A 12,234-nucleotide genomic window follows, 5' to 3' on the forward strand; every position below is an offset into this window, starting at 1 on the left:
AATTGCCATAATATGTGGGATAATACAGCTGAATGAGTGATAATAACCTCTGGTGGACGTCCTCCATGTTCCCATCAGCACCTTGACTTGTGTTGTCAATCTGAACAGGCTCAGCAGTTGGAGAGGCAGAGGGTTGTTGATTGGTTGGAGCTTGGGTTGCTGTGAGGTAAAACAACAATGCCATCAATGAAATTACTGGGATACCAGATAGTCAGGTTGTATAGCAACATCACATTCATAGTTAATATTAAAATGAATTCCAGATGATGCCACTGGATAAAACAAAGTGAATCATGTTTGATCATAAAGTATGTGATTGATCTACTCACTTGACGTCATTGTAGTGGTTCTCTGTGTTGCAGTTTGTTGACTGACAGTGATGTGAACAGGCAACTCTAGTTCTCCCACTCTACACCAATACCAGTCAGTGTTCTCCATCTTCAGTCCACCCATAGTCACTGTTAAGACTTTTCTGTTGTTGGCATCACTAGTCCGCTTTAATGTCACTGATGTTCCATGTAAAGTCCAATAATACAAACTCACACAATCACCACCCATCCTGCACCACTTCATATCTCCAGAGTTACTATAGTAACAACGGACAGTGACACTCCCTCCTTCTACTCCAGTCACTTCCTGTTGGTCCACATAGAGTTCTGCAGTACCTGAACACAGAGGTAAAAAAACAAGAATTCAGAGAATAAAAAAGTGTTTTTACAACAGGCTCCTTACAAATTCCTTAAAGCTGCAGTCTGTGATTGGTACATCCATTGTTAGTCTTTTAAATTCATAATAATTATATATAGCCATTGATTCTTTAAGAATTTAAGTTGCCTCACGAGTTTAGTTCAACTGTTACCCCATCATGACCCCAAATATATTCTTGTTTTACTCAGTTGTTTGTAAACAATGTAATTGTAAACAAACGCTGTCCAGCTTCAAAACATGGTCAGTTCTTGCACCTACGTATACAGTATAGCTCTGTCTATGAATTTCAGACTGGTTACACATTTATCATTTCATTTGTTGTAAAAGGATATTTATAATTGGGTCATTATTTTGTATTTGACATTGCAGGTTTACAGGACAATCCATAGGACATTGCTGAGCACTATTCATTCTACTTTACTAGATACAAACAGTGAAGGGATCTTACCTAAAGTGACAGATAGGTAGAACCAATGTATCCTGATATCTGGTCCTCCATTGATCTCCACAACACACCTGTAATTCTCAGAGTCCTGTGACTTCAGGTTAGTCATGGTCATAGTGAAGATTCTCTTGTTGATGTCATCGGAGATAGAGGCCTTACCACTGATCTTAGGATAGTCAGTGCGTACCACATAAGAACATCCGTCCCAAAGTAATCCTTTACACCAGTATTTCACATGGTTGATGTGATTCAGATCATATTGACATGGGATGGTGATGGAGCCTCCTGTCTGCACAGACACATGCCTCGCTGTGGACACATCAACACAAAACACATTTAAATTAGAATTAACATTTAACAGAATCTGTACAAAGGAAAAATACAAAATGAATCACATTGCTCCAACACACAGCTCGTTCATGATTGAGATTGATTATACAGTGTTTTAAGTGAATAGACCCAGGGGACTTCGTCCTTAATTCGTAGAAATAGTACCCTTACCTGCTGAGAGTACAAAGAGGATGAGGGTGAGGATGAGGAAGTGGAGGAGGAGGAGGAGGGAGAGATGAAGAGCCATGTGAAGGTTTCAGTCTGCCTGGTATATTATATGGTAACTGAGCACAAATGTTTGTCAAGTACCAAGGTACCAGCCAGAATGACTCTACTTCCTAATGTTAATAGACTTCACTGTCTGTAACTCTCTTCCTGCTTCTGTTTGTGTGTACTTGGCCCCCTCAGTGGCAGATAGCAACTATTGCATCATATGGACTAGTTTAACCCCAAAATCATAGTCACTAAAATATATTTCATCTTTCTCTAAGGGTTTTGGGACCAAGAGTCACTACTATCCTGTTACCCTCTACTGAAAAATAGACTGCTAATGATTACAAATATTCGATAATTGGGCGACATACACCACATTGGCAAAATCAATATTTCAGTATATAAGAAACTATATGATAAATGTACTCTATGTGCTAGACATTGATAGATTTGAGGGGTCATCTGCTACAGAGATGTAGTGATGGGGACTAGACCAAGACCTCCACAAACTCTCACTTTAAACCAGGTCACGGTTCAGGGTCCTCTGGACCACAACCCAGTCTGATGTGGTTTTACGTTCAACAAGAACGCTCTCTGTCTCTCTCCCTTTTCTATACAGGAAATGTACAGCTCACAACCACAGATGTCCTCTAAGCATAAGTGTGAAAGTTAGCTGAGAATGCTGCAAGTTTAAGCTAAACTCATTCCATAATGTCATGTTAAATACTGAGCTATTCATTCTGTTGTTGGCTCCAATACAGCAAACTACTTCAGATACATCAGAATGTCACTCTCAAAATCACAAATGATCTTGAGAAGAATAAAATGTCTTTTTGTTTGATCACTTTCATACTATTTTCACATGTATGTGGTAACGTTTCACAACTCTTAGTACAAAACTCAAAACAGATCATCAAAAAGGCTGTTTTTTCAAAACTTTAAGCACATTTTCAATTGACTAAGTACAAAACACAAAATCACACAAACCTTTTCACCAAACATGATCAGTGTTTCATCTAGAAATACCTTTCATATAAAGTAATTGCCTTTAACAATGTAATAATCACAATACTTTTCATATGATTCTCTTCACATTTGTTTAAATACATTTGACCATCATGCAATCCAACGGCGCTTAATGGTTAGTCACTTAACCGTTGGTAAACCTATTGATTTTTGACTGGTTTGTCTACTATATATGTATTTAGAGAACTACATAAATACAATATGTGTTTGTATAGTATAAACATCTAAATGACATGTATGATACATGATAACCATACATAATGAATATTCATTATTACTAATTGATTTCACATAGTCCCCTGTAGCTCAGTTGGTAGAGCATGGCGCTTGCAACGCCAGGGTTGTGGGTTCGTTTCCCACGGGGGGCCAGTATGAAAATGTATGCAATCACTAACTGTAAGTCGCTCTGGATAAGAGCGTCTGCTAAATGACTAAAATGTAAAACATAGTGCAACCACTATTGGTCACCATATAAAAGGGTGTGTGTGAACACTTGCAATTTCTTTAACAAGGAGCAGGATAGACAGCAAGGGGGGAGGGAGAAATCAAAGAGCTGGTGGACAAGGGGCCGTCAGAGAGGTGGGCATGGGCCCCATCAAAGAGGTCAAAGAGGTGGGCATGGGCCCCATCATAGAGGTCAAAGAGGTGGGCATGGGCCCCATCAAAGAGGTCAAAGAGGTGGGCATTAGACCCATCAAAGACGTCAAAAAGGTGGGCATGGGCCCCATCATAGAGGTGAAAGAGGTGGGCATGGGCCCCATGAAAGAGGTCAAAGAGGTGGGGAGTCGTGAAAGTTTGAGTCTGTGTGTGTGACACAGTATCTGTGTACTAATGTGTAGATCAGTCAAGGACAAAGGCACCAGTCGAGAATTACTCTACTTCCCAATGTTCACAGACCTCACTTTAACTCTTCTTGCTTCTGTTTGTGTGTACATGCCCCCCTCAGTGGTAGTTAGCAACTATTGCATCATATGGACTAGTTTAACCCCAAAATCATAGTCACTACAACGTTGTTCAAGCCCCCATGCGGTTTCGTTTTATTTTTAAATCACTGTCTGTGTTCATTTCATGAAAACAAATCAAAAATACATTTTTCATTATTTATTTTCCTGAGCCTCCTTTTGACATTGAAATGCTCTGTGTGATCATGTGTGCGTGTTGATACAAATTTAAATATATTTAAATACAGAGCCCTGATTGGCGGAGAGGATTGTATAGACTAGAGCCTACCCAGCTTACCCCTTCAAAGTAGGAGGATACATATGCAAATAAAACAGAATCAGAATAATCATTTCAGATTGTGATGTCATTCTGTGGGTCAAAAACTCCATCCCACTTGAACATCTGAAAATCCTGGCGTTTTTTTCTTCAAAAAGCTCTTACACTAAAAGGGCATTATCCAAATGTGTTACAATTTCACAGTATTATTTCAACCTCATTGTGTGGAAATATAATTTAAAAACAAACAAGAAACTCACATTTTTGACTGCACTGCCCCTTTCAGCAAGGGCTCTTTGGGAGCAATAGTCACAATTATCCTGTTACCTTCTGCTGGAAAATAGGTCACTAATGATTACACAAAGAAATGTATAGAATTGAGAGGGCAGGTGCTGCAGAGATGGAGTGATGGCTTCCTTCTATACAGGAAATGAACCCTGGTCACAGTAGACACAACTCAAAACCTCAGATGTCCTCCAACCTAAAGTGTTAAAGTTATGTCAGGAAGTTGCAGTACCAGAAGGCTGCAGGTTCCATGACATGATGTTAACTACTGAGTTATAAATTATATTGTTGGCTCCAACACAGCCAACTATTTCTGATACAACAATTTCACACCTAAACTCACAGAGCACATAATCTTGTGACAAATGATCTTGAGAACAGTATAATGTCTTTAAAAATGTTTATTAGCAAAGCATTTATATTTTCCATTAAAGCTGGAGAAGGTAAAGACAGAATAGTAGTCCAAGGCTCTGATTCAACAAGGAGAGGATTTGTTACAGTAAACCAGACGACCAAAAATCAACTACGAAACAACTCAAGAACTCAGGATTCATAAATCATGCTAAAAACAAACAAATTAAAATGTAACCTTGTTTTGTGTGTGTGTGTGTGTGTGTGTGTGTGTGTGTGTGTGTGTGTGGTTTAGTTCTACTATCCTTGTGGGGACCAGATGTCCTTACAATGACAGTAAAACAAGGACAAGTTGGGACAAGTGGGGACATTTCACTGGTCCCTACAAGGTAAAAGGCTATTTTAGGTTTAGGGGTTAGGTTTAGGGTTACGGTTAGGGTTTAGGTTAGAATTAGCATTAGGGTTAGGGAAAATAGGATTTTGAATGGGCATACTTTTTTGATCCCCACAAATACAGTAAAACAAACGTGTGTGTGTTTTATCCTGAAGAAAGCTCAAAATATTTGTGTACATGCCCCCCTCAGTGAAAGATAGCAACTATTGCATTATATATACTAGTTTAACCCAAAACTGATAGTCACTACAATGTTTTCAGCTTCCAACATTCTCTAAGGGCTCTTTGGGACCAAGAGTCACTATTATCCTGTTACCCTCTGCCGGAAAATAGGTCACTAATGATTACACAAAGACATTTATAGAATTGAGAGGGCAGGTGCTGCAGAGATGGAGTGATGACTGCCTTCTACTTAGAGATGAAAGCTGGTCATAGACGCAGCTCAAAACCACAGATGTCCTCCAACCTAAAGTGTTAAAGTTAGCTGAGGAAGCTGCTGTACCACACGGCAGGTTTCTGGTAAACTAACTCATTCCATGACATCATGTTAAACACTGAGCTAAACGTTCTATTTTTGCCTCCAACACAGCAAATTACCTCCTACACAGTTCATTCGGAAAGTATTCAGACCCCTTGACTTTTTCCACATTTTGTTACGTTACAGCCTTATTCTAAAATGGATTAAATTGTTTTTAACCCTCATCAAACTACACACACTACCCCATAATGACAAAGCAAAAACTATTTTTTTGAAATTTGAGCAAATGTAAATTTATAAACAAATTAAAAAATGAAAGCTCAGTATTTTGTTGAAGCACCTTTGGCAGCGATTACAGCTGTGGTGTCGTGTCGAATGCTGGTGGGTATTGCTGTCGATCAAAGAATCCCTTACGCTGTATCGTTGGTTTAGAGACTTTTATTAAGACCACGAGGTTACAGCCTAAGTACAGACGCGATGTCCGGAGAACCAGACCCAAATAAATCTTACTGCATTCTAACTCTCCGTCGTTGCTCCCCCCTTTATATAGCCTTCCAAGAGTTGAATGGCTCCCTCTACTGTTCAATCCCCGTATCTTACAACCCACTTCCTGTCTGTCATATATGACGTCACGCTAAAACCTTCCCTCTTGATAGCAACAATCAACCTTCTTTCAGTTCCATTTAAACAACATTTAACACCATCATATTGTCAATACACTACATTCCCCCCTTTCGAGACAACCTAAACGTCTCGAAACCCAACAGAATAAGATTATAACAAGTAACAATTTATCTAATTGAATATCTTTAACATTAAACCAAAACATTCTTCTCTAGAGCGTAAATTCCTTTCTATGCAATAACTGTTTATGAAGTGGGAATACATTACTATGGCATATGAAGAAATCTCTATGAAGTGTAAGAGCGAAAAACTGTCCGGCAGCCATCTTTTCAGATATCCATCCATCAATCAAGACAGTAAAATTCTCTTACGGTCCCTCTGCCCCCAGGCAACCACCTCGGTACTCCAGATAACCTCATAAACCATGTAAATACATTTAAACTATGATGCAATTAAATACACCTGTAAGGCCCTGCAAACAAAATCCTATCCATAAACATCCACTCTAAAGGCTGGTCAACCCATTGGACCTCAAAAGTGGACCTCTCCCTACCTAGACTTTCTGTCCCTAAGCATTCACCGAAATAAACAAAAACATCTAAGATCCTTACATGTAGTCAATAACATCAAACATCATTCTACAAAAATTAATACCTAAAAATATGACACAATTATGTATTACACATGTCTATATTTCATTGCAGACACTGGAATGTAGACCACTACACTTCATCTCCCTGTAGTCCCGACTTCCAATGGATTTGTTGATGGAATCGGCCACACCCTCCTTGTTTCATCTCCTCCAGTCATATTGTCGTTTCATATTGTCTTTGTTTGAGTATTTGAATCTCCACATGTCATCCAAATGCTTCTGGAAGAAAAAGAAAAAGACCAAACAGTATCTTTTCCACAAAACACTTTCAAATTAAACATCAATATCCACTAAGACTATAAAACTGATATATAAATGATGCATGAATCACATAAACCCATTCCCCCCTTGATTCATAAATCATACTAAAAATCACACTAATATTGAAAAAAAAATTGAAAAATGATCAATTAATCAAAAAGGATATTTATCCATCAGTAGTCCATCTAGACCCCCTCGTCCATCTTCATCCAGATCAGGAACAATCAACAACGGCATCTGAGTGTTGTCTCCAGGCATCACAACACCAACCCATCTTAATATCATAGCTTTTGCAAAGGTCAGTAACAAAGTACAAAAGCAAAACATGACACACAACGCTATCAGAGCTGCGACTAAAATCTGAACCATCACTGCTCCTATTGGGCCTAACTGATCTTGCAACCAAGACTTCGCTGACCATCCAGCTTTCTCAGATCTCCCAAAAGCATCCCTTATATTCTTCAAGGCATCTATAACACTCGTGATATTATCGGAACTATCTGGGATCAAAGTATAACAATCATCCCCGTCAGATTCATAGCCAAACATAAGCCACCTTGTCTTGCCAAAATATAATCAAGAGCCATGTCATGTTTCAACAACGTCAGTCTGTGACTTCTTTGAGCATTTGACAGAAGGTGAAACCCTCTTATTGTTTCATTTGCAAATCCCTGCAACGTATATGTAATATTATCAATATGATCTGCTAAGAATGTTACACCATACCATGGAAAAAGACCAAGTCCCCACTTCTCTCCCAGACTTATTCTCCAATGGTAGGCTTCAAGATTAGTAAATTTAGCCATGTCTCTTTTAACCCTATTTTCAACAGTAGTTCCAGATTGATCTGGGGTCGGTGCTACTCCTCTTCTTATTGTAAAAACCTCATATGGAAGCTTCAACGTGGACATGTAACAACACCCTTTCCATCCATAGGGTAAAAATATATATGCTTTATCACCACAAACCCACCAAATATCTCTAAAATTCCCAATAGTTGCATTGATAGGGAAAAATTGATCCATCACCATCAAAGTCCTTCCCTTCGTACTACCTGGTGCATAAAAAGTTACATTATATTTGTCACCTTTACCCTTTCGTCCGTGTTTACCCAAAGTCAACATATAATCATCACAATCTGATATTCCCATGAACATACCATTTACCTCATCTGTATTATTAGAACAAATACAACTTTTAGCTCTCACTGCTCTCACCTCAAATGCTTCAGGGATCACTGTCACCTGACTTTCTTTACCATCCAACATATTCACATAAGGAAATTCCTTTAACCAAGAACACTTATAACTAGGCTTATACAAATGGTGTGACAACGACATGTCTTTATCTGTCAATGCTCGTTGATGATACAACAGCCATCTCAACGCATAGGCCTGACACCCACCCGCCAATGGTTGAGCGACCGTCTGTAAAATTGAACCCCCACGTCTCTGGTGCTGGAATTCTCAACAGACATGGACCCTCAAGATTCCTCACTGATCTTACAGCATGAGTTAATTGCTGGAACCAAAGATTTCTCCCTGCCCATTGATCTTTAATTTTCAAAACCGCCTGAATCAAATCCATATGCTTTCCATTTAGCGTCTCTTTTCCCTACCGAGCGGGATTGATCAGATGTATCTTCTGATGTTAAGTTGAACCCAAAGAACCCATCCTGTTCTTCCATGATATTATCATATACTATTTCAGATGAACCTATATTGTTTTCTATGACTATTTGCTGAGTCATTTCCGTTACATCGTTTACTTTTAGAAAAGTTGTTGTTGGTGTCGGTATCATACCTCCTACATTTGTTATTGCCGTCGTACCCCCAAATCCTTCCAAAGTTACCATTAAAGTAGTTGATTTAGTTAATGTCTTTTGTTCTAACATTGGTGCTGACACTATTGGATCCCTTGTAATCGAATGCAATATATTTATGGCTTTACCAACTGTCAATGTTGAAAGAGTTAAATTGCTTCCCACTGTTGTTCTAACAGACTGACGTGTTGGTGTTATGGTTGTTACTTCATTCCTAGTTTTCGTAACGCTTTTGGTCTGACTTTTCTCCTAACTGGTCTAGGCCTATTTTGTCCAATCGAATCACTAGCTTCTCCTTTAACAGAGTTGCCCTTGGTGGCCTCTGCTGCTTCACATCCCACTGAAACATTCCCTGTTGCTTCTGGGACGTATTGGAAATCAATTTCTCCAAATCCTCTTTCCTTTCCATCCCCTGCATAGTCATCTCTGGCATCATCAGAAATGTCACCATTATCAATGTTAACCCCAACACTGACAATCTCTCCCTCTTCCTGTTCTCCCCTATCTCCATCCTCTCTCTCTGCACGTGGCACCTCTTCTGTAGGTGCTTTAACACAATGTGACAAATGATACCACGTAGGAGACCCCTTAACCTGGACAGCTGTTCCAGTACTACGAACCACTTCAAATGGTCCTTCACAACGTTCGTTATACCACTTCCTTCTGAATACCTTTACAAATACTTTGTCTCCCGGTTGTACTGTATTCCTCTTATCCTCCTCAGGCGCCTTCTGCACCTCTTCTTGTTTTTGCCTGTCAGAAACATATGTGGACAACTTTTTATGAAAATTGGCCATATATGTAACGTACGCTCTCATTTCATCTTCCAACAGGGCCAAGCTTGGACCCTTTCCGCTTGTTCGCAAACAAGGTGTTGGCATCCTTCTTCCTGTCACCAACTCATGGGGTGTCATACGTAGATCACGTAACTCACTTGAGCGACACACCATTAGTGCTAAAGGAAGCGCCGCTATCCAGTTTAGACCTGTATGTTGACAAATCTTCACAATGCGATTCTTCAAGACACCGTTCATTCTTTCACACATCCCCTGACTTTGTGGGTGATAAACTGCTCCAAGACGTTGCTTAATTCCCAATTTTTGCAACATCAATTTTACTGATTTATCCACAAATTCTCTTCCATTGTCTGAGGATATTCGATCGGGTAATCCCCACCTGCTTATGACTTCTCTACATAAGAACTTGGCAACCGACTGAGCATCCTTACGCTTGGTTGGACAAGCTTCCGTCCATCGTGAAAATCTATCTACAACCACCAACATGTATCTTTTCCCATCAACTGGTTGTATCATATCAACAAAGTCAATGACCAACTCCCGCATAGGACCCCTTGGGGTAGGAATGTAACCTGGATGAACAGGTATCCCTCTTCGAACATTATTTTTAAGACAGATAGTGCATCTTCCTATCAAATAATCAATTTGTTCAAACAAATATGGAGCCCAAAAACCATATTCCTTTGTGATCTTTCTGTGAACCTCCCCCCTCGCAACATGAGCTAAGCCATGTGCTTCTTGAATCATCAGACCTAAGAGGTCTAGAGGCGCTACTATCAACCCCTCATGGTTTCTCCACAGACCAGTAGCATCTTTGACCGCTCCTCGGTCTAGCCATAGCTGTTTGTCGATCATAGAAGCGGCTTCTTGCATCAAAATTACATCTTGAAGCGTAATTTTGTCTTCCAAGTCCACTACATGAGTGACCAGCAAAACTTTCCCCAATTTATCCGCTCCTGCGACGGCTTTTGCAGCTTCATCAGCAGCTTTGTTCCCTTGTGTCACTCGTGACATATCTGTCTTGTGAGCTGCACACTTAGCTATCGCTATCTCTGTAGGCTTCATCATAGCATGCAACAATTTCATTATTTGTGCATGATGTTGTATCGGAGAACCATCCGTCTTCTTGAACCCTCGACCTTTCCATACCGCCCCAAACAAATGACATACACTATGTGCATATGCTGAATCAGTGTATATGGTTACTCGCTTACCTTCTGCTAACAAACATGCTTCTGTTAGCCCCACAAGTTCAGCAAGTTGTGCAGACGCCGGCTGTGGTATTACTTCAGCCTTTTCAACAACAAATCCCGTCCCTCTGCCTCTAACTACTGCATACCCAGCACATAATCTATCTCCCACCCGATAGCAAGACCCATCAGTCCAATACTCCAGGTCCGCCTCACGTAATGGAAAGGCTTGTAAATCTGATCGAAGCCTCGAATATCTCTCTGCCTCTTGGACACAATCATGTGGCTCACCATCCTCGGAAGTTGGTAAACTCTCGGCTGGATTTACTGTATCACATCTCACAAGGGTGACATCCTCCTGCTCTAAGAGTCTATGATAGTCTCTGAGCCTGGGCATAGTCAATGTATACTTCCCATAGTTCAGAAGATTTCTGAGACTATGATGAGTAAGAATTGTCACAGGGTAGCCCATCGTGACCGATGATGCTTTGTCATACATTGAATATACCCCCACCATTGCTCTGTAGCATAGTGGTAATCCTAGTTCTACCTCTGAATAAGCAGTAGAGTAGTAGGAAATAGGCTGAGGATTCGTCCCCATGCCTGTCGGTTGACAAAGAACCGCACATGCATATCTACCTCCAGTAGAAGTAGACACATATAGCAAAAAGTTCTTTGAGTAATCTGGTAGTGCAAGTGCAGGTGCCTCCTGCAACCTCTGTTTGATCGTTTCAAATGCCACATGACCTTCCTGTGTCCAGGAAAGATTGCTATGGAATTGACCACTCTCAGTACCCCTCACCATAGCCCTCAATGGAGCCATCAAACTAGTATAATCCTCTACCCAAGCTGAGGAATAACCAGCTATACCCAGAAATGTCATCATTTCTCTGACTGTTCTAGGTTTTGGAGCCTTACGAATAGTTTCCACCTGCTTGTCCGAAATGTTTCTGTGACCATGAGTTATGTTTTGACCTAAATATACAACTTTCTCCTGACAATATTGCAACTTTTTCTGTGACACCTTGTGTCCCTTTTCTGCCAATACCTGTAGTAATTTAATTGAGTCCCTATGACATGTTTCCTTATTTTGTGAGCAAACCATTATATCATCCACGTACTGAATGACAGTGCTCTGCAATATCTGATCTATCCCTACCAAATCTTCCTTCAGTACTTTATTGAAGATATGCGGCGAATGCCGGTACCCCTGTGGCATTCTATTGTACTCATAGAACTGTCCCTTATAGGTGAACCCAAATAAATCCTGACTCTCTACACTAAGTGGAACACTGAAAAATGCTCCACATAAGTCCAGTACTGTAAAATGTGTCGCATCTGGAGGAACTTGAGCTAACAAGGTATGAGGATCTGGCACTTCTGCTGGAAAGTCCATCACTATTTCATTTACTGCTCTCAAATCATGAGCTACACGATAAC

At 40.2% G+C, this 12,234-nt stretch overlaps 1 protein-coding gene across 1 annotated transcript in view; it reads right to left on the reverse strand.

The window, feature by feature from the left end:
• LOC123483428 (polymeric immunoglobulin receptor-like) overlaps positions 1–1,730 on the reverse strand; it is a 35,968-nt gene extending 34,238 nt beyond the window's left edge. Inside the window, exons 1-4 of the mRNA XM_045213410.1 lie at positions 1,655–1,730; positions 1,157–1,462; positions 330–665; positions 48–159 (exon numbers count right to left, since the gene is read on the reverse strand). Of these exons, the coding sequence (XP_045069345.1) occupies positions 48–159; positions 330–665; positions 1,157–1,462; positions 1,655–1,730 (830 nt within the window). The remainder of the gene's footprint in view (positions 1–47; positions 160–329; positions 666–1,156; positions 1,463–1,654) is intronic.
• Positions 1,731–12,234: the final 10,504 nt, after the last annotated feature.

Source organism: Coregonus clupeaformis, unplaced genomic scaffold (assembly GCF_020615455.1).
Source record: "Coregonus clupeaformis isolate EN_2021a unplaced genomic scaffold, ASM2061545v1 scaf0111, whole genome shotgun sequence".
Taxonomy (NCBI): Eukaryota; Metazoa; Chordata; class Actinopteri; order Salmoniformes; family Salmonidae; genus Coregonus; species Coregonus clupeaformis.